We start from the raw sequence: 24,565 nt of genomic DNA, 5'->3' as shown, positions 1-24,565 counted from the left end.
GTGTGTGTGTGTGTGTGCGCGTGCGTGCGTGTAATCTGTCAATTTATGAGATATTCATAGACGTTTCATTACACAATACACCTATGGATTGATACTTTTTTTTGCATGATCTTTTTTCATACTGATTCTTTTAGTTTGTGAATAATCTAACAAACATATATTTGGGATGTTATAGCCCCCTCTCCTGGTAACAGTCTCTATTTACTGTAAAACAGAATGTAAATCAGCACTATACTCAACTCTAGATATATCAAGATATCAGTCACCACTGTTGTCGTTATATTTGTAGTGGACTCTGCCATTCACTTGAGTTTTAACTATGTTTTTCTATAGACCAGTAAGCCCCTATACGATACATTTATAGTTAAGCTATAGCATCTAGTTATCACTCTTGGTGAGGTTGTATCCCTTTATCACTTTATAGGATACACTATGCATAACAAGAAATGTGAAACAAAAGCTATGAAACTTACTCATGGATAACTATTCCAGTTACACTTACAGGAACATTGTTTTATTGTATTTGTTTAGTGATTTCACAGGTACATACTGTCATGGCACACAACATGACAACAAGATAGAATGGCTGCCTGACTCGAATGCAAGGGAACTCTTTTGGGATGCAACCCATGGTCACAATACAATGGAACCAATAGTATATTATTATTGTTGTTGTTGTTGTTGTTGTTGTTGTTGTTGTAGTTTTTACATTTGTGACACAAGTTCTATACTGATGGTTTGCTGAAAATGGTTTTTTGTATGAAATACTGTCACAGAACGTGCTCTTTGGGATTATATCAACTAGGAAACCCTTGACATTACATTAGCACTTTAGGCTATGTTTAGAATGGCAGCCCAAATCAGATTTTTGACCTATCCAGATTGGAATCAATAAGTCCGAACGGCAAAAAAATACAAAACAAAGGAAATCTGAATTCTAAAAATGTCCCAGTCTTGACATTCAGCTACTGAAGCCTGAATTACAGTATATGCAAATAAGCTATTTTTGGCGAGCAACGTACACATTTACAACAGAGTATAAGTTAAGCATTAATTGAAGTAGGCAATGCTGCGTAGTGGATCTGTAGAACAACATGAGCACATCTGTAGAACAACACGGCCTGTGACAGACCCTGGATAATGTTATAAATCAGAGGCCTATATCACAACAGATGTCAAACTGATGTCACCATCGATCTCCAATTTGTTAATTTCATAGATTAATCCATGGCGGTGTTTGTAGTTGTGTTGTATCTCATGCCCATTGACCAGAATCCTGAAAGACTGAGCCTCACAGCAAATGGTCAGCTGAAAAACAAATTCAGATTTTACAAGACTTGATTGTACAAGCTACAATTCAGAGTTCAGAGTTATGGTTCAAAGCATGAAGGAGCCTGTTATAGTGCCACCAACCGTGGCCTACTGGGCTTATGCATGCAAGGTGTCATGCAAATCGGTCAAGCAGTGCCCGAGATGAGTTTCTCACAGACACACAAATATACAGACATATACAGACATATGGACAGACACAAGGATGGACAGGGGCGAAAACATCATCTCGATCCCTGGCCGTTCCTGCCTGGCAATGATTTACAAACACTGATGAAATCATGTAGTTGTTGTGACTACCGTAAAGGGCTGTCCCCTGAAGAAGGGCAATCCTCCAGCGCGCTCTTCTTTCCCCCACTTGTCTTTCAGAAGGCTATTACGCACCACTACGTTCTCACTGAAACGTGGGTTGTAATGCAGTGAAATGCCCGAGTGGAAGTGTAGGTTTACTACGAACCTGCAAGAAAACACAGGGGAACACATGGTTGGTACTGACAGTTGGTTAGGCCGACGTATACCGCACTCACATGAATTTATCCCAAACTGGACACATTACACCTAGTAGACCAAGAGAGGGGAAACATATTCTCAGTTTATTGTTCTGTTCTTTCAGGTTCTTACAGAAAGTATCTTTTAGAAAGGATAACCAGCACTCACATTGATCCTTTTTAGGATTTCTTCTTCTTTATTCATGTCATATGCCACCATCAGCAGCAGAGCAGATCAAACACGATAGACATTTCGGCCCACAGGCCTTCCTTAGCGTCATAAGAGTGAGGAAGGCCTGTGGGACGAAAGTAACATCTGCTGCAGGGGCGCAGGTTATGACTTGAATAAACAATTGACATCCTAATTCAAGATCAAAGTGAATTCTAATAGATAATTTCTGCCAGAACCGTGCACCCGACACACGCAAACTGTGAACTTCTGATGCATGCTCGCCTCCCTCTTCTTCAAGTCTTACAGAAATTACATTCAAGATTATGCTGTGCTCTTGCAGATGTGCTTAGTACATAAGAAACAAGGGAAACCCAGAAGAGTGCATAGTTGAGCTGTGTGGTTTATCACTGAACTTGACTGTTAAATTCCACATACTGTATAGACAGTATTTAGCCAGTTTTCAACTAAATATGGTCTAAAAGTATAGTTAATTATCGGTTGGGCAGGTTGTAGTCACACAGCAGTATTGTCCCTGTTAAAATACATTTTCAATCGATACATTTTGATTGAAAAGGGCAGCCTAAACAGTGCTTTCTCATCTCACTATAATAAAGGAGTGTGTTTAGTTTAATGTGGCAGTGTGGCTCCCCCAGGGTGGGAAATGGGAATAATGTTGCAAAGCATAGGGTAATGTTCCCTTTTTATTGAGCCCCCTGCCTCCCAAAATGTCTGCGCAAGGCAACAATTTACAATTTAGGCATTTAGCAGACGCTCTTAATCCAGAGCGATTTACAATAAGTAAGGTAATACATCAAAACAATAAGCAAGCTAATATATCAATACATCAAATACAGGCAACATACTTTATGGCATTTTCTTTTACCACTCCCTGGATAATGATGACCTTTCCTGGGTTAAGTCCATTGATGACTCTCACGTAGGGCAGTGGAATCATCTGTGTATGACTCTTATGACTGCCCTGTCCCTGTAGATATACGATAGCAGGTAGGGCAAAAAGAAATTTAAAGGACAAACAACATGCTACTAACAGACTGTTTGTTAAATGCTAAATGGAAAACACTGGAGCTTTCATAGCTCACGTCTCAGAAACATTTTGCATCTATACTGTATATATCGTCTTCATAAAGCACTTTAAAACATTGAGCATTACATTCATTCACCCATACACAGACAGACTGCAGAGGAAACCATCTTTCTCAAGGACACCTCCCCAGCAGTCGCCCTATCTATCTCCTAACACACTGCTTAAGATATAATGACAATGGCTTCTGCTCTTGAACATTTTGACACTGCTGCTAAAAGACTGCCGTTCTGCCGTAGACTTGACATGTCTTGTCTACTTTAACTTAATTTCCTTCTGTTTTGTTCTTTTTTTCTGTTTTAAATATTTGTGTTGATTTTTTGTAAATGTAGGAATGAAAAGAAATACAGTTTCATACAGGTTCATGCGTGCATTAAAAAAGAAAAATACAATAACACAATTCTTTAACTTAATTTCTATAATCCTAATATGCATTACATCCAGAATGATTGCTTTTTTTCTTAGTGGTTGTTAAATTATGTTAGCACAGACTCTGCATTCTGCTGCCTGTAGCCTAATGGTATGAGTAAGTGACAAATAAATCCATCTCGAAAGTTAATATATAAGAGCCAACATGGAACAGATAAAAGCATGAACTCTGCTCTGAAGCTGTTAAGAAATTGGTGCAGAGGAGAACAAAGCTTTCATGGTTCAATGGGGGAGAGTGGAGACAATACAAATGTAACCAATAAAGAAAATAAATATTATACCAACAAAAGAAGAGTTATGGAGACAAAATGAAAAGTGATAATCTTCTGACAAATAAATAGAATTGTCCGTCTAAAAAGTGTATACGACCAGCCTAAATTACTAACAGCTAAATCTATACAGGTTGACAGCAGACAAGATTAAATACACATACCCGACGAAATGCAGACATGGTTCTCAAGAGGATGTGGGTATGCTTGTCCCCCAGAAGTCTTCTGTTCACTTTGACACAGTTGATGTGAGTGATAGTCAATTGGACACGTTTCTACACCAGTAGTCTGACCGATAAATCCGGTAGTGTAGGTTTCGTTTCCTCGAGGTAGGAGGTGTTTACACAAGGTCCCATATCTACATGAGATATCATCATAAAAGTCAATACCCTCATAAACACAAATGTAGCCAAAAGTTAGCACAGGGGAATGTCAGTTTACAAATAGGACAACCAACAAATGTGTACAAAGTCCATAAACTGTGACCATAGGCCACCTCTGTCTCCTGGTATATTATTCATCCTTTTATATTAATGTATAGCCTACACTTTAAAGCCTACAGTCATCAAAGTAATTATAGTGTGTGGGCTTGATTGTATACCCTTTTGATTAAGTCATTTTTCAGCAAATGCAAAATGTAGCAAATGTTACCATGTTTGTGAAGTATCAAACAATCACAGAAACTGTTCATCCACAAATTAAAAATAACAATTGAAAGATATTACACTTAATCTACTGGACATTGGCCGACCAAAAAAGAAAAAAGAAGGAAACAAAATCAATCCAAGGCAACTCAGTGGCATTTCTTTCTTTATTTTTTAATTAAAAGGCACTACACAACATAATATGACTAATATGCCATATAAAAGTAAGAAATGAATTTCGGTATAAAATGTCCAGACAAATAAATGAATAACTAAATAACAAAATATTTGCTAAACATTGTAGTCACTAGATATAGATTTTACAAATCCTATAGAACCTTCTTTTACATCTTATTATCTTATTCTAAATTAGGAAACAAGGCATTTCACAAGACTGTTAAAACTAAAAAGAATCCATAAGAGGTTTGCTCAAAGTTTCACATTGATTTATCCAAACTGAACAATGGCTTTGAAATGGCTCAGCAACATATTTCTCTCAGTGTTCACCCTCAAGGTAAGGCCTTGAGTAATATCAATAAGCCTACACTCAGGGATGCTACTAGTAAAGGTATAATCAAAGCAATCAGCTAGCATCAATTTTAAATGACTATTTACGGAACGAACATCTTCAAACAAACAGAAAGCCGTATAATAAAAAATGTTGGAAGAAAACTAGGAAGTGGAAGAAATCCTACTGTGACATAAATGAAAGACTAATCAGTGATTGGGTTTGTGGTGGTCAGTCTTGAAACTTGAGCACAACACACAAGCCTATACCATAACAGAAGTCAAAGTGACGTCTCCACCAATCTCCAACAGGTGGATCTGCTGCAGGGTGGTGTGGCGATGTTTGTAGGTGTGTGCCTGACTCCCGTTGACCACAATCCTGAAAGAGTGAGCCTCGCAGCATATGGTCAGCTAAAAGAGAGAGACCGTAGTAAATCTTAGTAATTCACGTGCAAACATGCCAGAGGAAAGAACGAGATTTATCATTGACTTTTAATGCATTTTAAAGTGCAGACGGATTCTAAAAGTCTAGCTAAAAGTAATCACTGTCCGAAGATATTGATGACTAAATTCACACATCTATGCCTTTTAATAGCTCACAGAATCATGTATTATCTTATAACATCAGGTATTGTATCATCATTAGGTATTATCTTGCATGCATTGTCATGTCACATGTGTTAAATCATGATTATCTTGCATTGTCATGTGTTATATTATGTTGCATCTTGATTGATTGATTGATTGATTAATTGAATACTTTATTAACCGTTTGCAAAAAGTTCATGCTTGAAGGATAACACAAAAAGTCCAGAGGGCTTTTTTCCATTGTTGTTCCATCTTCATGTGTTGTACACTGTATCCTATATTATCATATTATGTATGTGATATAGGCTGTGACTGTACCGTAAATGGCTGCCCTTTTTGGAAGGGCATTCCTCCAGAGCGCTCCTCATTTCCCCACACGTTGCCGTTTTTGGTGTTGCGCACCACAGTGTTCTCGTCGAAGCGTGGGTTGTAATGCAGAGCGACGCCAGACCGAAAGCTAAGGTTCACATTGAACCTGTATGAGAACGCACAGGGGAAAGTGTTATAAGTATACAGCATCAATTTAGTGCCCAGTAACCATTAGTGTATTTGTTATTACTGTATATGTGAATATGTCTACTTAGTAATACATCACTCTCTTCTCAATTAACCAGATGAACCCTAGCATTGCTATTCTGGCAAGGTGAACTTTCAGGCAAACATTCATTAGAAATCACACCCAGTGTGAAGTGAGCAGCACTTGATTAAGTGACCGCCAAGCTTGGTCAATGAGCCAAGAGTGAGACATAGATACGTGCATACATGCAAACAGACAAAGCCAGATGTAGGACCGGTCAGCACTGTTCAAAAATAGCGTATCTACAAGCTGGGTATTTTTCAAAAAAGGCTTACAAAAATGGTAATGTTGATATTTTACTTTGACATCTTATTGCAGGTTCTCCTGATTGTTTAAACTGGCACTCATGTAGAAGCATTCTTAACCACTTAAACCCTGTACTGGAGACCCTCAGGGCTGAGCGCTCTAATACTAGTGATTGTTTTAACGGGAGCGTTTTGCTGTTTCTATGTGTCATCTTTTCGACAACCAAACCTAACCCTTACCCTAACCCTAACATCCGTGGGGTGAGTCGCTAACCCTCCCGACACTCCGTTGTCGAAATGATGGTCGTTCGAAAGAGCAAGATTTCCCAATTTTTACACTAAATATCTTTTCTGAAAATGGCCGATCTACAATCTCACGAAAACACGCATGCTGGGGTGTAAGTGGTCAAGTGTTACTTCTGCATGAGTTGAATGCACTGTGCACTGGATCATGGATTCAAGGTCACGTTTAACATTCAATTAATTGAGTATTAAGCCATACCTTGTGGCTCCGGGATTAACCACTCCCTGGATAGTGATGGTCCGACCAGGATAAAGACCACCGTTGATGGCACTCTTGTAGGGAACCGCCTAAAAGATGCAGAAGTAAATGAGTGTTGACTGAAAGCCCATTGGATTTTGGTATTTTTTGCCTGAATGTTTGTTTGTCTTCATGATCTTATAATATTGATGCCACCACTCAAACAGGAGATATTTAAAAAGTTTGTAAATGTACAGTAAGATGACGAGCTAGCAGAGAATATTTCAGAAGCTAATAGACAGCAGCCAGGTATTCACTCATACTTTCTTTTCTCTAATAGGCAGGACATGTTGCGATGTGGGAGGGTCAATAAAGTACTTGAATACGGTTAATACTCACAAACATTGCTGGTAGAAGTCCTGCTTGAGGTGGGAACCCTGGATAAGGATAGGAAGGATAACCAGGAAAAGGTTGTGGGGGGACAGGATAACCGGGAAAAGGTTGTGGGGGGACCTGAAAATCAGAAGAAACAACTCTTACAATAGGTTCTTTCTTGAATGTGTTCATCATTAAACGTGTACTGATTGCTTTCTCAGAGCCATGGGTGGGTGGGGGGGCTATGCCAATGTAGCAGAGTGTCTCAGAGTATCTGTCTGAAGACCATATCTCCCCCACCCGAGGGCGAAATCCCCTTTGGGCTAGTGGATAAGATGTTGGCTTTGCACACGAATCCCGGACGTTTCACCAACATTACAGCAAAATTTCCGTCCTTTGAGGGTCAAATGCACATACCTAATCATTAAATCCTGACATTTCACCTTTAAAGTCTGACCATTAAAGCCTGACATTGCAACCCACGGTTAGGATACGATAGGCTATACCACTCCTTGATCGCGATAACAAAACGATAACAAAAGCCATCCTTCCGTTGACAGGTTAAGAGGTTTGTCGTGAAACAGACTATACAGTCTAAGTCTATACTGACGTGGTAGATGTTCAAAATTGTCTGAGAGACATCCCAAATACTTTTTAAAATCTGCTCTGAGGAAGGGTGAGGCCAAAACGTGTCAGGTGCTTCCAATAAATAAGAATGTTAAGTCTTGCATCATTCATTCAAGTGCTAATTCTTTTGGTATTGGAATCTAGTTACTGTATATTTATAGCACCCCATTCGAATGATATCAATGGGGTGCTACTGAATGGGAATTTGTCACGTATTTTCAGACTGAATGCAGTAGCCAAGATACTGAGCTCGTTGTCACACAATTGATCGGGAGATAAATTACCTATTGACGGGGCTCAGTAGCTGCGCGCGTCGTGGTCAGTAGTTATTGACCATGACGGAGGCGCGCCGTCTCAGTCGACCTTGAGCCACGCGAGACACTGCCGCGTGCGTCGCCGCGCGAGTTGCCGTGTCGAGTCGAGCGTTGCGACGGTCGCATGAGCCGACTCAGCGCCGTTAGAAGTTGTAAACCATGGGGCCAGAAAAGTAAATCTTAATTTCACCGACTTTTGTCAACCCACTGAATGATGACAAAAACCATCAACACATTGAATGGTGACAATGAGCAACTGGTTGCGACCAAAGGTCGCAGTATACCATGAGAAATGTCGCAGCTTGTCCGTCCATCAGTCCGTCAGTCCATCAGTACACATTTTTACAGTATATGGTTCTATGGGTTTGTGTATGGTTCTATGGGTTTGTCGCTCTGACATCATGCTCTGATGTCACTGTGATGTCAGGGGAACCACTCTTAACAGAATCGGTTTGCTGCTCTGACATCACGCTCTGGCTTGATGTCCCTTTTATGCCCATACATTTTATGCCCATATATAGTCAACAATGTGATGTCAGAACATGCCCATATATGGGGATTCCCAGACACTTAATTAATTACGTCCTTGTCTGTTTTATGCCATATATGGAGATCCCTGTCCCGATGTCATCAATATCAAGGGCATATCTGGGAATGCCCATATTTGGTAATACCCATGTATGGGCATGTTCTGACATCACATTGTTTTTTTTTAATTATGTTTGACTGAGCTCTTACCACAGGGTTCTGGAAAGCAATGGTGGACACCTTCACCATCCCTCCTACAGACATGGTGTCCACCATCATGAATGGGATGCGATGTTTATACTCCATGAAGTGGCCTCCATTGGCACTCACCTGGACAGAGCAGAGACAGCTGTCAAACTAACTAAACATGGATAGAAGCAACTAAAGGAACCCCAAAAAACTGCAGTGGAGGATAAAGTCCTCACATTCCAAAAGGTATAGGTATCAATACTGCAATGTAGAAATACTCTGTTAAAGTCCGGAATTAAAAATTTACATGAGTAAAAGTACAAAAGTATTGATATCAAAATATACTTAAATATAAAAGTAGAAAGTACTTATTGTGCAGAATGTCCCATTTCAAATGTATACAAATGGCAGAAATGTATAGAGCTGAAGTTGTTAATGTAGGTTTTGTAATTTTATGAACAAAATCTGCAAAGTAACTAGTATCTAAGGTTTTCAAATAATTGTAGTAGAGTAAAAGTACAATATTTGGATCCAAGATGTAGTGGAGCAGAAGTAAAAGTATTAGAAATTGGAAAGTGTACATAAATACAGTACTTAAGTAAATGTACTTAGTTACCAAATCGAGACAAATGATGCGAAGGAGTGTAATGACGAAGCGAGTTCGGGGGAGTGTTCTGGAGGTTGCGTGCGCTCACGTGGTCGGGACCTGCGCGTCCCGCCCCCTATACAATATATAGGTAGACCTGCCTGTAGGTAAGGTATTGTTGCGCAAGCTACTGCTGCTTCTACGCATGGCTGTCTCGAGGGGCTACTGGTTGTTTGTGCTGCTGACTTCTGCTTGGATCATGTCTTTCGCGTCTTTAGCCGCTGTCTACGCTAGGATCAAGGGATTCAAGGCAAGGTTGTATGGGAAAAACTTTGGGATTGTGGATTTGGGTAGACACTGCTGTGTTCTAGTACTGCTTCAACAAGTGTGTGGGTCTCCGCTAATGTTGCTAATTCCCAGCTGATTCTGCAGTGCAGTGCTGCTGATCCTCGCGACAGTTGTTGTCGTGGCTAGGCTAATTTAGTGTGTTTGTGCTGTTGTTGTTGTTGCTTAGCTAACTTAATTGTGCCTTTGTAGGCCATTGCTCTTCTTGTTTCGGCTGCTCACTATTGCTAAAGCGCATTTTTAGCTGCTGTGATCAAGGCAAGGCTTATGGCATAACTGTTGGGTTTGTTGTTTGTAGTAAACACGGCTGAGGTCTACTTCTAACTACTGTTTCATCAAGGTAATGTTGCCCATTCCAGCGATTTTTGCATACTACAGATCAAGATGGAAGTAGTTGTGGCTACTGGCTAATGCTAAAATAACTTCATTGTGCTTGGCTTGCTTGCGACCGTTCGCTATAAAGGTAAACTCAGTTGGTTGTGCTTATCGGGAACAGTGGTGTGTCGTCGACGGAGCTAGCCGTATCTGCTACTGTTGAGCAGCGTTCCTTTCTTCAGTCAGCCAAGGGCTAGCTTTGCTTGTTGTTAGCCGGCTAGCTTCTAACTTCTGTAAGGATAGCTGTTAGCTGGTAAAACAGCTTGCTAGCCATGTTCTAGGCACAAGTATGGCCCCGTGTGAAAACGTTGCCTCTATTAACAGTAATGTCTCATGTCAGGAGGAATAAATTAATATAGGTTGCGCGTGTCAGTAAGCGGCATATTATAACTCTATGAATCTACCTAGCAGAGCTTTACGTCTTCACGGAGGAGGTTTACGGTAGCACATACTAAGCGCTGCGTGTGGGAAATGTAGTTCTCTATCATGCCAAGCCTCGGCGTTGTGTTAGAAGTAATAGTCGTATGAACTACACGTCGGGCCAGGAGGAAAGCTTTCGATTCAGGCTTCGTCGCAGCGTGCTTAATCTAGTTAGTATCTGGGGCCTATATTGCTTCTGCCTCTCCTTGGGTTATGTGTATGTTTTGCACTGTCTGGCCCTCGCGGGATGAATGATTAAAACATTAATCGCCGCTCGCTATTATAACTCTATGGCCGCTCGTTTGAGAAGCTATAAAGGATGTCTGTCTGCGTGCCGTGGGCTCCTGGGAGGAGGAACCCGCTAGCTCATAGGTGCCATAGTTTACGTGCGATCAATGTTTTGCTTCCGCTAACGCAAGTCGTGCCTGTCTGACCTGACGTCACCAGTTGAGTCGCTAGTGCATGCAGGGAAACGTAGTCTACTCAAAGCTAACCATTCTCTTCAGTTTTCAGCATCCATCAGCTGCAGCTCATCAGTTTTTTTTTTTCGCATCGCAGGCTATTAGTTAAAGTTGATAAGTTCTAAGTTGTCAGTTGTGCTGCTATATTAAATGCTAAATAAATACGCCAATTGTTGCTGCTGCCGCAGTCGGATACCGTCATGTCTCCGTGGTTTCGGCGGAGGCTAGCTCTACTCAAGCTGCTAATGCTGCTGTTATGGCTGCTAATAATTACAACTGACGCTTCTGCTTGTAGGATGCTGACATCATGTTATCTGTGCAGTTCATGCTCAGTGCCACGTGTCTGATACTAACATTATTTGTATCATTACAGCTCCTGGCTAAAGCACTTCTGGTCCGCTGCAATCGTTACTGCTTCATGTTAAAGCTGCTACCAGTGTATCAGAAGTAAAAGTGATTTAATTTAAATGTCGTTTCAAACTAAGGTTATAGTATTGGGTCACATAGCACACTTTATGTTTTCTTACAGCTCATGCTAAAGCTAATACATGTTGGTTGCTAACATCCTGTTTATTATTTCAGCTCAAGGCCGGAGCGGCTGCAGGCCCACAGCTTCGGCATCAGGTTATCATGGCAGCTTTATGCTAAAGCGGCTACATGTTCCACTAATCATGTTTTACTTTATAGCTTCTTGCTGCGGCTGCTACATGTCTGCTGCTAACATTTCTATATTTTCAGCTCGTGCTGGAGTGGCTGCATAGCTGCTACTGCAGCAGCTAACATAATCTTTATCACTGCAGATCCATGCCGGAGCTGTGGCAGGCCCGCTACTACAGCAGCATTTTGATCATTGCAGCTTCTGGCTAATCTCCTACAGCTTCTGGCTAAGCTCCTACAGGTTCCGCTAACAGTGCGTTTTTCTTCATAGCTTCTTGCTTCGGCTGCCACATGCCTGCTAACAGGTTTTCAGATTCGGGCTGGAGCTGATGCATGGCTGTCGCTACAGCATGTTTGCCATTGCAGCGTCGTGCTGCAGCGGCTGCGTTGCCTATTAACATGTTATCTTTATAGCTTCGTCCACGGCTGTAGAATACCATGAGGCCAGTCAGGAGTCGATTAGCACTGCAGAGGGCTTTGCTTCTACAGCATCGGCCATCCCAAGCAAGGCGGTCGTCACGCCTGCCAGCCCACCCGCCGCCTGCCTGCTGCCCGCTAGCCCGCCGCCTGCCTGCTGCCCGCGAGCCCACCCGCCAGCCCGCTGCCCGTGAGCCCACCCGCCTGCCCGCGAGCCCACCCGCCAGCCCGCCGTGTCGTGCTAGAAGCTCATGGGGCGCAGGCTCGTCTTCCGGAGGCGCAACATGCCGACATCATGCCGCAAAGGAACCTGGGAACTGCAGTTCCAGCACCAGTGGCGGGAACTCCATTCCTCTCACCAGCAACAGCTATCCTAGAAGCACTGCGGAGCCAGACTCTAGCAGGTAAATAGCAGCGCATTTGCTTGTTCGGTGCTGTTGGGGTTTCAGTCGCTTTAAGCTTGGAAACAATAGGTAGCCTTAGTAAATAGCAGCACATTAGCTTGGTTGGTATATTGGCTTGGCCGCTCTTGCATTGCTTGACCTAAAAGTCAAGATGTGGTTTTGTTGAGTTTCTTATATTACGCATCAGCAGACTCTGGAGCAGAACTAATTCACTTTTCCGTCCTTTATTTCCATGCTGAAACATCCGCCTGATGTCTGCCCCCGGCACCCATGACACGAGCCTGGTACGGCATAAAACCGAGAGAGCTGCGGCCTGCCCAACCAGCTGCCCACCTGCACGCCGCCCCCCACCCGGCTACCCGTCCACCCGCATAGCTCTCTCGCTGGACCGGGGCAGTGACAACAGCAGCGCTCCGGGTGCTGTCATCAACCAGGAAATCCTCTAGCCGCCGGGCATCGGCAAAAGACTCGGCAATCTGAAATCCGGCACGCCCAGCTACCAATGAGCATCAAGCCATGCAACTCGGGACTGAGCGGCTGTGCTACTAGCTCAGGTTTCATAAGGTTACATTATGCCGTTCTGCTTCGGCGTGTACCCGATATGTTTGTGTGTTTATTTGCCGCTGCGCTTCACATGCCTAATATGCAAAGCAAGGTGTTTGCTGGGGTGTCTTTTTAGGTTAATGGCTGCCTCTCTGCTGCGCTTCACATGCATTTTAATATGCAAGCCAAGGTGTCTTTTAGGTTAGATGGGTAAGTTTAACAGTATAAACCAGTGTTATACGCAGTTGCTCCTGCTCAGTATAGCATCACTAAAATGACACCTACCTTCATTGTTGGTTGGCTGTTGCTAATATTAATACACTTCAGTACTACTGTGTATTTTTATCGCGTTTGCCCATTCTAGTATAGCATAGCGCTCGAGTTCTAGTGTTGGTCGGCGTATCTACACTTTAGTTGCCTCCGCAGTAATCGCTAAATTGCAGCAGTGCTACCTTCTTCGCCGTTGGTTGGCCTTTGGCAAGCTGCTAATATTAATAAATGTCAGTACTACAGCGTATTTCATTTGCTGTCCATTCTAGTATACGTTTTATGAATAGTCGCATTGCTCTGCCGCACTCCATTTTCTCTGCAAAGCAAGGTGGTTGCTGGGGTGTCCCTTTAGGTAGGATGTTCTGAGCTGTCCCGCCGCTTTACTTTAATAACTGAGCTTGGCCTTTCCAGAGTATTGTGTTAGGTAGTTATATAGTTCAGTGCCTCCTGCTCACAGTAAGCGCTAAAAGTACAGCGGCGCCACCTTCCTTACCGTTGGTTGGTCTTTGCACGCTGTTAGTATTCATTAAATCCAGTATTACTGCATATTCATTTGGTATCGCTCTAGAGTATTAAGGTTAGGCAGTTAGTGTAGTTGTGCTCAGCACTAGTCGCCTATTTACAGCAGAGCAACCTTCACCGTTGGTTGGCATTGGCAGTGGATTCTTAGCTTTTGCTTGTGTTGGGGGTTGTTGTTTTGGGGGGTCTCGGGTAATTGCCTGCAGAGATATGTTAAGCCCACGACGTACACAGCCATACATGTACTTCGCCGTACATGGTACACGTGTGATCGTGGGCCTGCAGGAAATGACCCGAATACAGAATCCATCGCCAAGTTATGCTCCTGCCTAAGTTGCCATAGATGCCTGTTCTTATTCTTAGGCTGTTGGTATGCTGCGGCCTTAGTATAGTATCACAGTATACATGTCATGCATTTGTCGCTCTCCTGCTGCCGTTAGTATGCCTAGTGTATGCTGCTGCCTTTATGTATCGTGCTGCTGCCTTCATATCTTGCTGATGTTTATATGCTATGTTGCTGCTGCCATTCTTGTCAATAAAGTATAATCTAACCTAAAGAACGCTCCCCTGAAATGATGCGAAGGAGTGTAATGACGAAGCGAGTTCGGGGGAGTGTTCTGGAGGTTGCGTGCGCTCACGTGGTCGGGACCTGCGCGTCCCGCCCCCTATACAATATATAGGTAGACCTGCCTGTAGGTAAGGTATTGTTGCGCAAGCTACTGCCCCGCCACCACCCCAGCTCCACCGTAGGTTCTGTGTTAGACCCCGCGGGGGGTCTCGGGTAATTGCCTGCAGAGATATGTTAAGCCCACGACGTACACAGCCATACATGTACTTCGCCGTACATGGTACACGTGTGATCGTGGGCCTGCAGGAAATGACCCGAATACAGAATCCATCGCCAAGTTATGCTCCTGCCTAAGTTGCCATAGATGCCTGTTCTTATTCTTAGGCTGTTGGTATGCTGCGGCCTTAGTATAGTATCACAGTATACATGTCATGCATTTGTCGCTCTCCTGCTGCCGTTAGTATGCCTAGTGTATGCTGCTGCCTTTATGTATCGTGCTGCTGCCTTCATATCTTGCTGATGTTTATATGCTATGTTGCTGCTGCCATTCTTGTCAATAAAGTATAATCTAACCTAAAGAACGCTCCCCTGAAATAGAATTAGTCGTTTTCTTGTTTCTGCCTTCTTGGAATCCACCAAAATGACATCTAAGTTATAACAACATTACTATTCACCATTATGGCTACTGGTGTCACTGACAGAGTATTGAACTATTAACCTAACCTGATATGCGTGACCTTGGACTGTGAACGTGAGACTGAAATTAGAGCCACAGGCCAATGGAGGGCTCTGCGTCCTCTCTTCAGTCTCCCATTGGGAATTTCGCAAAGTGTTGGCGACCACATAACAGGGGAAACTGTCATATCGTGGATTAAAATGGAAGGCGATGTCTGCGTTGGCCCGTGTCCCACATTGAAAATTGACATGGAACCTAAAGAGAGAGAAAAGAGGGAGAGAGGGGATAGTAACCACTTCTTGTATAGAATATTTCATTTAGTTTCAAGTGCTTAAAGCACTTCTAAGAGTGTTTTGGCTTTGATAGTAATCCAGAACAGTAGTTCAGAGAAAAGAAAAAGAGAAATACAAAATGTATTTAAATTTCCAAATGCCAGCATCATTTTGGCATTTTCCAGTTTCTAGCCACTCAATAAAAAGCACTGTAGTACTTGAAATGAAGGCCAGTGTGCTTCCAAAAGCTTCCCAAATGGTGTGCCTGTGCCATGTGCCGTGAGACAAGACCAGTTGTGCTTTGGGATTCTGTGAAAACCACACATTATTATTGCAATATACAAAAAGGTTATATAGTGAAAAAAGCTGATCTCACACAACCTGGGTTATTTGTTGCTATGAATACAAGTGTGTCTATTAATTGGTGTGCCTATTGGGCACAGCAAGTTAGAACATTACTGTGCTATAATCCCTGAATCCCCACTGTGTTTTTGAGTGGCGCAACCATCTCCTACACTTGAGAGTGTCCGTGTCTTACTATGTTACTATCTTTGTAGCCTGGCGAGTGGGGCTGTTGAGCAGCCTTGAAATGTACACACATACATGCATGCACGCATGCAAGCACTCACGCACACACACACGCACGCACGCACGCGCACACACACACACACACACACACACACACACACACACACACACACACACACACACACACACACACACACACACACTACATTGTATTATTATTTTATTGTGCCTACTTAGAACATTAATCACTAATTTACTGTATAGCTAACAGAGCCTCAAGGGTGTGGTGGGGCATTACAAGATATCAGTTTAAATTGTACGAGATTAAACTACCAGACATCAAAATAGCTAAAGCTCCAATGGAGCAAGGAGAGGAGGGCAGATACTCAAAACAGGATGAGAGAAGATGTCACCAATTTGCAAAGGCGCATTTGTGTATTTGCAAGATATTGACAAAAGCAGACTATACATGAGGTGGGTCCCATTAGGGCACATTTCCATTGAATTGGCGGTACTTGAAAATGTTTGGCCCCAAGGAGGTCACATCACATGCCTTGTGGGTACCAATCTGGCTAGCCATCGTCAAAGAAAAGGGAAAACAGCGCCCCTCTACTGTTTTGTTAACTGGAGCTCAGTCTGTTCTTGGGAGATTAGCAGCACACACACTCACCTGTCTGCCCCCGGTAAGACTTGTCCAGTGATGGTAATGGTCTTCCCCTCTAGCAGACCACCTTGGATAGCACCAGTGAAGGGGATACGCTGGAAGGAACATAAAATCCCATCTAAAATGTTTTTCTACAGGCCATTATGTGATGTCAGAAATGAAAGAAAATAACAGAACAGAACTATTGGTCACTAATATTTTTTTTTCCCTCCAAAATGTAAAACAATAAAGAACTAGAAAAGGTGCTCTTCGGAGGCCAGGTAGAATATTGTGGGCCAGCAATGTCCGTAATTCAGTCATTAGGCCTACAGAGGTGAATGGAATCGCTGTGTTCATAATATGAAGCATTTTGTTCAAAACAAACAGAAAGTGCGTTTGAAGGAGAACAGGCAGACAGGCTGCGCGCGTGGCAACGCCTGTAAATAGAACAGTGGTTTACTGGCGTAACTGTGAGCGCAAAACAAACAACTCCTGCAAACCTTAGATGTCAATATTAGCCAATCAGGATGGAATATAGACTTTTATTAGAGTTTAGGCCCAATATATTGTACATGCTACAAATGGCTACAAAACCTACAGTATGATAGTCTCAGCCTGTCATTTTGGGCATAAACAAGAAGTTGAAGTGTAGCCTACATTTAGGTCTGATAATCACGTACGGTACCTGCATGTTAAAATCGTGTACAGGCTAGGGCTGGGCGGAATGGATTTTTAGTTATTCACTGTAATAAGTCACTGTTTGCCAACGGTACGGCAGTATCGTGGTATCTCCCCAAAAAGTTGTTTTGAACGATAAAAAAGCACAGCATTATGCTTTACACAACCACTGTATTGCAGTTATTGCACCAACACTAGCCTAGACCGCACCAATGCAACTCCTTGCAAATAGTCACAAATCCTTGCAACAAAACAGTTAGGCCATCTCACACCAATGCAACTCCTTGCAACAGCCACTGGGGATAATGGTTGCAAGTAGTTAAATGCAACAGTTTTGTTGAAAGGAGTAGCGACTACAGTAATTACATTGGTGTGGAATAGCCTCGTAAACCACCCACTCCCGGAAAACGGATGCGAGGCTAGGTGTGGACTGGCCTTAAGGGAAGTTCACAAAGATCATAGTTCTGGTGTGAACTCTTGTCATCCACTTAAGCTAGAACGTTTATTTTTATAATAGCTTTAGTTATAAAAATAATAACGGTATAATCGCGGTTATGAACTCGACACCGCAGTATGCATTACAAAACCGCAGTATGGCGGTATTGCACCCATGCGTATTGCGGTTATTGCACCCAGGCAGCCCTAGTAGCCAACAGGCTCCTTACAAATTTCATTCTGACCATTTTCCAAAGAATACATTTATTGTCTCTGCCAGGCCTGACCAAGACTGTTTTGCACCCTGTCCGTCCGTCCGTCTGTCCGTCTGTCTGTCTCTGATCAGTTAATCTCCGGGTTGGCTCGATCCACATGAAACTGTGCACACAAACTCCCTGGATCTGGATGGCGTGGTCCGCGTGGATGATAAAGCAGAACCTCTGCCATAAATGTTTCACATCGGCCACCAGGAAGCCCATTTTTGCAAAACACAATTTTTTACATTACTCCTACAGATTTTGGTCCAAATATCACGCAATTAGGCCAATTTGGTATTAAAAAGGTCTTAAGAAATTTACAGATATCCTGTAGTACACTACACTACAGGCTATCAAACCAAATACAGTATGTTGGTTTGTAAACTGTTAAGTGAGCTAATCCTCTGGGGACCCCACAAAAATAATCTGGGGGCCCACTGGGGGTCCCGACTCCCAGTTTTGGAACCACGGGGCTACAAGCTCTATTCTCACGTGCTGCACCAAATGTGTCCCTCGGTTATTGCCCATGTCCTAAGCCAATCAGAATGCTTTACATTCCGAAAATGACTAAGCGGAAAGTACTTTTAGTCAACTTACTTAGGCAGTCTAAATAATCAACATTTCAAAATGATTTTGAATGTAACAAGCATTCTGATAAGCTGAGAATGTTGGCAATAACTTCAATAAGGCAGGACGAATAGGCTATCCACAACTTTCCAACATTTCAATTTCCATGTGCATTGTGCAGAAGGCGAGCGGCCACACCTGTGGGTTCAGGATGTGTCCGAGGCTGTGAATCAGGGTGGGGTCCTGCGCCTGAGAATGACGTCACACAATATGGCCGAAAACAGCAGACTTCTGTCCTGCAGATAATCATGCAGATAATGCTACAGTAAAGTCTCGCGGAAACAGGTGGTTTCCGCAGATGCAACCGTTGTGAGCTTGTAGATCACACTCGGCTGCGACGCCGGTGGGGGTTCAGGATCTGTCCGAGGCTGTGAATCAAGGTGGGGTCCTGCTCACAACGCATCGCAAGCGCAACGCTTTGTGGGCTTGTAGATCGGCTGTTTTCGCCACCCAACACTGCCACCGGTGCCCAGTCGTTTTTAGAGACAGCTACATGGATAAATTATTATTGCAGAAAATTCCTCTTCAAACCATTATTGAACACTGGAAAATAACACGTTTCTTAATAATTAGTGAATAGTTTCTTTTAATAATAAATATCAGCGGCGAGGGACCCTCGGGGACCCCCCTGAGGAGAGCGTCGCGGGGGTCCCTCGCCGCTGACCACGGGGCCGCTGACCGTCGCCGGCGACCCTCCACCGGGGTCCCACGGCACCTCTCACAGACCTCCGCTGCAGTCCCCGGGGGTCCCTTGCCACTGATATTTATTATTAAAAGAAAAACTATTAACTAATTATTAAGAAACGTGTTATTTTCCAGTGTTCAATAATGGTCGGCGTCGCAGCCGAGTGTGATCTACAAGCTCACAACGGTTGCATCTGCGGAAACAGGTGGATACCACCTGTTTCCACGAGACTTTACTGTAGCATTATCTGCATGATTATCTGCAGGACACTTCCGGTTAACAGCAGACATACAAGCTCACGTCGTGTCGCAGAGGCAACCGTTGTGAGCTTGTAGAGCACACTCGGCTGCGACGCCGGAAATGCCACTCGCCTTCTGCGCAATGCACAATGGGATGTTGGAAAGTTGTGGGTACCAGGGATTTTCAAAGTGGGTGCCGGGGCACCCTGGGGTGCCATGAGTCGTGACAGTAGTCCAGGGGTGCTGCGAGATTTGATAATATTAGGAATTTATTTGGACACTTAAATATTTAGTATCATTTTAAACTTTAAACAAAGTTATTTTCAGTCAGTTCTAACCAAAATGGCTATTATTTCTAAACGTATTAACGCCGTAAATATAAGGTGCTGGGAGTGAAAATTATGAATAGAATGCAGGGGTACCTCGGATGAAAATAAATAAATATAAGGGTGCCCTGAGCCAATGTGGTATTGGGGGTAACAGGAAAAGCCGACCTAAAACAAAGTCGACCCAAACTCGTTTCCCAACGGGTCTGTGGCCTTAAGCTAGATGCAGAATAGACAAAAATCTAATCTTTGCTTCTGGGGGTCCCTGGAACAAAATATTTTGCGATGGGGGTCCGTGGCCAAATACATATCATTATGGGGGTCCTTGACATGACAAAGTTTGAGAAACAATGATAGCAACATAAGTTTTTTCAGGAAAACTGTTAGGATTTAGAAGACATTTTTAGAATGTGCCTATCAGTGGTTAAGGACCCCCAAAATGTGTTTTTGGCCGCGGACCCCATCTCAAAATATTTTGTTCCACGGATGGACCCCTATCTAACCTGACTTTCGCCAGATGGTTTGCAGCATTGCGTAATGCGTATGCCTGCATAACGCTCTGCTTCTACCATCTGGACTCGGTCCAGCACAACCGATGTAAGGGGCGGGCCATTTTTTAAAATTCTAAAGCAGGTGATTGGATATGGCCGTGCCAACTCCAACGACTCATATTGGCCTGTCTGCATGACGTTGCACCCAGAATCCGCCTCCTGGGTTTCCACGTGGTCTGCAATCAGACTCTATTGGCTCAGAGCCGCTCAGAGCCCGCCCATAGCTGCCGCTGATTGGTCCGGCCAGGGACATTCCGAAGGGAACCCCTCCTCCGCAAGTGAACCCAGATGGTAAAGCAATGCATAAGCAATGCTGCCACCATCTGGCGAAAGTCAGGTAAACCCCTATCGCAAAATATTTTGTTCCAGGGAACCCCAGAAGCAAAGATTAGATTTCGGTCTATTCTGCAATCTGCATCTAGCTTAAGGCCACAGACCCGTTGGGAAACGAGTTTGGGACGACTTTGTTTTAGGTCGACCTGCGTTATTAGCTCCGAGATGACTGAGGTTCCTCACAACTGTCATCCAAAACCGGAATATGCGGTGAAGCTCCGCCGTCAGGAACACTTTTACCTTTTGTGAGCATCGTATCCAAAAAGTAAAGGTCCCATACCCGTCTTACAGGTGTTTACTTCTTAAGCGTGGAAGAAAGTCTAAAAGGCGTATTGAAATAAAGAGTTTAAATAGATGTTTTTGTCAGCCTGTGGCCAGTTTTCTACGATGCAATTTCACGGAAGCAGTGATGCCCACAAGTGACTGGCCATGAATCCGTGTTGCAGAAATGTTTCGCCACCAAGCGGTCGGGGCGAGAAGTGTTCCTGACGGCGCCCCTATTCACGACCCGCCCACTCAGCATCCCCCGGGTGCTGAAGTCCCGTTTTGAAGGGGTAAATCCTACCATAGCCTATGGAGTTAGCACAGAAATCGCAAATTTAATGCAATTTCCGAATAGTAAAGTATAAAATACGGCTAGCATGATCAAGAACACAAGATACTAAACGGCACAAAGCACTATAATTTACTTTACTGTTAGAAATAATGATTTGTTGGCTTTAAGACCAGTATAGTTTCCCCTTCTAAATTGAAGTCAGCACCCGGGGAAAACTGAGAAACGGAAGTAGGTGGGCGGGCCGTGAATAAGGCTGATTGTGGATGACAGTTGTGAGGAACCTGGTCGGAGGGAGAGGTTTCGAAAGGAGCTATTAAATCCTAGCCTATAGTTGTTACTTGACAGATAGGCTATAAATGAAAGCAGATAGCCTAGGGGGAAAAACGTTTTTTTTTGTGTGATACGGGTGCGTTCGGAAACCCGCACCGGGTGCTCAGTGTAGTGAGTGCAGTGGGCGTGACGTTGGAGAGTGCGTTCAGTGTGGCCAGAGTCCTATTGAATGGAGAGTTGCGTCACTCCCGTTCACTTCATGGGGCCAGGTCTTCTACGCACACATCTATTGGCGTATAGTGACAAACGGCGAACCGGAAGTTTACAAAATGCATTGAAGTCTATGAGGTGTAAAGTGACAATGAACCACGTGACCAGCGCTGTTTCTGACCCCGCGGTGACACCACTCTCTGATTATACTGCTCTGAGTGTGGCTTATTTACGAACGACCAGTTTTAACAGGCAGCTGTGTGCTTTTTCACTCTGAACTCTGAAGGCAAACTTTGTGAAAAGCAGCAGTTGCTAAGTATGCTAACGTAACGTTGATATTGAAAGGAGATGTAACATTGGCATACCTGCTGTTAGTTTACACGTTAATGCGTGTGAAACTATCAAGGCCAAACGACCAATTAAGCTGCAAATGCTGCATTTTGCGGTAATTTCCTCCATTGTTCACAGCTGAGAAGCATTCGAGACACGGCCATGAAAATCAACCAATCAGAACACCGCACCACCGCACCACACTGCCTAACCCCATCCTCTGAGTAGGGTTGGTGAGTGCGTGCACTCAACACACCAGTGCGCCGCGCACTGGATTTCCGAACGACAACGCACCAAGTGCACCGAATAAACGAACGACAACATGGCACACCAGTGCGTTGAGTGCGCATTTCCGAACGCGCCCTATATTTTCCTCTTTTTTGTCTCTCCTGAAACCATACAAATATGAGTTATAGGCCTAAATAATATTGTTAGTTGGACTTTACCCGAACTCCAAATAGGCTAAGCCAATTCAGTAGGCTTATTTATTTCACAATCTGTTAGAAAATAGGCTAAAGAAATGTCAAAACTACTGTAGTCTCACTGTTTCCTAAAGGAGAAAACTTTTCCCGCATTCCGCTACTGATTGATTGATTGATTGAAGACTTTATTAGAAGTTTGCATAGGAAAAGGTACAGTTTCATGACGGTACAGTTCACTTGTACAAGGTCTACTAAAAGGAGATCCATGAAAAGACTAAGCTTATTTACACAGGAAACCATTAAAGTATCTCATATAACATTGAATGACAGACAAATAGAACACAGTAGACTACTATGCAGTAGATATGTAAAGAAATCAAAAAAGAAACTGAAACAGAAAACGTCCGGTTTTTCCGTTATCTATCCGGTCCATAGCGAGGAGAACTCTCCAACTGATCTGGACCACAAACCCACTCACTTACCGGATTGTTGATCCACGGTGACTGGTGATGAAATGCCATGATCTGTAAAGGGCAGCTTTCAGCTTTGGTATTTTTTTCTCAACAGTCAAAATTCTCTGACACACAAAACTACACGCGTAGGCTACACAGTGTATTCGCTAATCGTAGCCTATAACGTCTTATCCCCCTTCTAGGTTTCGGTTATGTGTGAAGGCGGTCCTTCAAATCAGCAGTTTGTCGACAAACCGACAGAACAGATTGATTCGTCGCATTGGCAACTGGCAAGTCAAAGGCTTGTCAATGCTCCTGGATTTCCCAGGAGTCTCCTGGATTTTGACCCCATCTCCTGGGAATCTCATGGATTGGCAAATATCCTGGATTTTCTCCTGGATTTTGTATCAAACTCCCAAAATTCACCAGAACACAGGAAATTACATCTATGTTAAAATCTTTCTGGGGGAGGACCCCCAGACCCCCTGCTTTAGGGAAGGGGGCAATGCATGCGATATTCACTTATAATATGACTTCAAGATGAGAAGTCATTATTAAAGATGTCTTACTTTGCTTCTGTCATCAAATCTGTACACCTACATTTGGCATTTTAAGGCTGAAATTGTACACATGCTAGTAACGTAAGCCTGATAAATGTATCAGACAAACATGCACAAAATTAACAGAACACAGGAAAATATAGGCTATCCATTAATAGGTTTTGGGGAGAGGGTCTGGGGTCTATCTATCTATCTATCTATCTATCTATCTATCTATCTATCTGTGTGTGTGTGTGTGTGTGTGTGTGTGTGTGTGTGTGTGTGTGTGTGTGTGTGTGTGTGTGTGTGTGTGTGCGTGCGTGTGTGTGTATATAGCCCTATATATTAGGTGAATCGATTAAAATATGTAATCTGATTAATCGCATGATTTGTCCATAGTTAATCATGACTAGTAATGTCTCAGGGCGACATGCGACCTCGCCGCACCAATTCTTGGCCATCTGGCAGTGATTATATCGGACCAGTTACCCATACATGGAGACCCCTGCATGATTATGTCAAAACATGCCCAAATAGGGCATTTCCAGATACGTCCTTAATATTGATGACATTGGGACAGGGATCTCCATATATGGGCATAAAACGTATGTTAATTAGTAATAGTAAAGCCAAGCAGGGCCTTAGCAAGTTAGGGCCTGGGTTTGATGCCTGGGGATCTCCATATAATGGGCATAAGGGGTTACCCTAACAGGGCATCATCTGGGAATGCCCATACTGTATATGGACATTTTATTTATTTTATCCTTTATTAATATATATCCATATACAATTATACATAATGGACTTAATATTAATGTTTTCGAAGGTAGGGTGTAAATCAGAGTAAAGCAGGCTCTTGGGCCAGTTAGGGCCTGTGATTGATGACTGATTGATGATTTTGTTTCTGGAAATGCCCATACTTTTTATTTAATTTTATACTTTATTAATAATAATATGTATCCATATACATACAATATATGTTATGCCCATACATGGAGATCCCTATCTGAACCATGCAGCCACACAGATATGGGCCATGCCTTTGCCATCTGGCCAGTGATATATATTGATGACATCAGAGCATGATGTCAGAGCGACAAACCCATA

General features: G+C 43.2%; 1 protein-coding gene across 2 annotated transcripts; it reads right to left on the bottom strand.

The window, feature by feature from the left end:
- Positions 1-484: 484 nt before the first annotated feature.
- On the bottom strand, positions 485-23,134 carry LOC308289909 (galectin-9-like). Of its 2 annotated transcripts, none has more exons than XM_080731687.1 (8): positions 22,950-23,134; positions 16,576-16,664; positions 15,153-15,360; positions 8,886-9,005; positions 7,231-7,344; positions 6,853-6,941; positions 1,630-1,786; positions 485-1,308 (listed from the first exon to the last, which is right to left on the bottom strand). In XM_080731687.1, exons 1-8 carry the CDS (start codon positions 22,986-22,988, stop codon positions 1,159-1,161), a joined length of 966 nt encoding a protein of 321 aa, XP_080587813.1. In that variant the 5' UTR covers positions 22,989-23,134; the 3' UTR covers positions 485-1,158. The 2 variants fall into 2 exon arrangements, with proteins under 2 accessions (XP_080587813.1, XP_080587814.1); XM_080731688.1 differs by lacking the exons at positions 485-1,308; positions 1,630-1,786 and adding exons at positions 4,573-5,351; positions 5,847-6,003.
- Between the last annotated feature and the right edge of the window lie 1,431 nt (positions 23,135-24,565).

The sequence above is a fragment of the Nannobrachium achirus genome (genome assembly GCF_963921795.1).
Source record: "Nannobrachium achirus genome assembly, chromosome: 8".
NCBI lineage: Eukaryota > Metazoa > Chordata > Actinopteri > Myctophiformes > Myctophidae > Nannobrachium > Nannobrachium achirus.
Note: the sequence above shows the minus strand (reverse complement) of the source record. Positions and strands in the feature narration are given on the sequence as shown.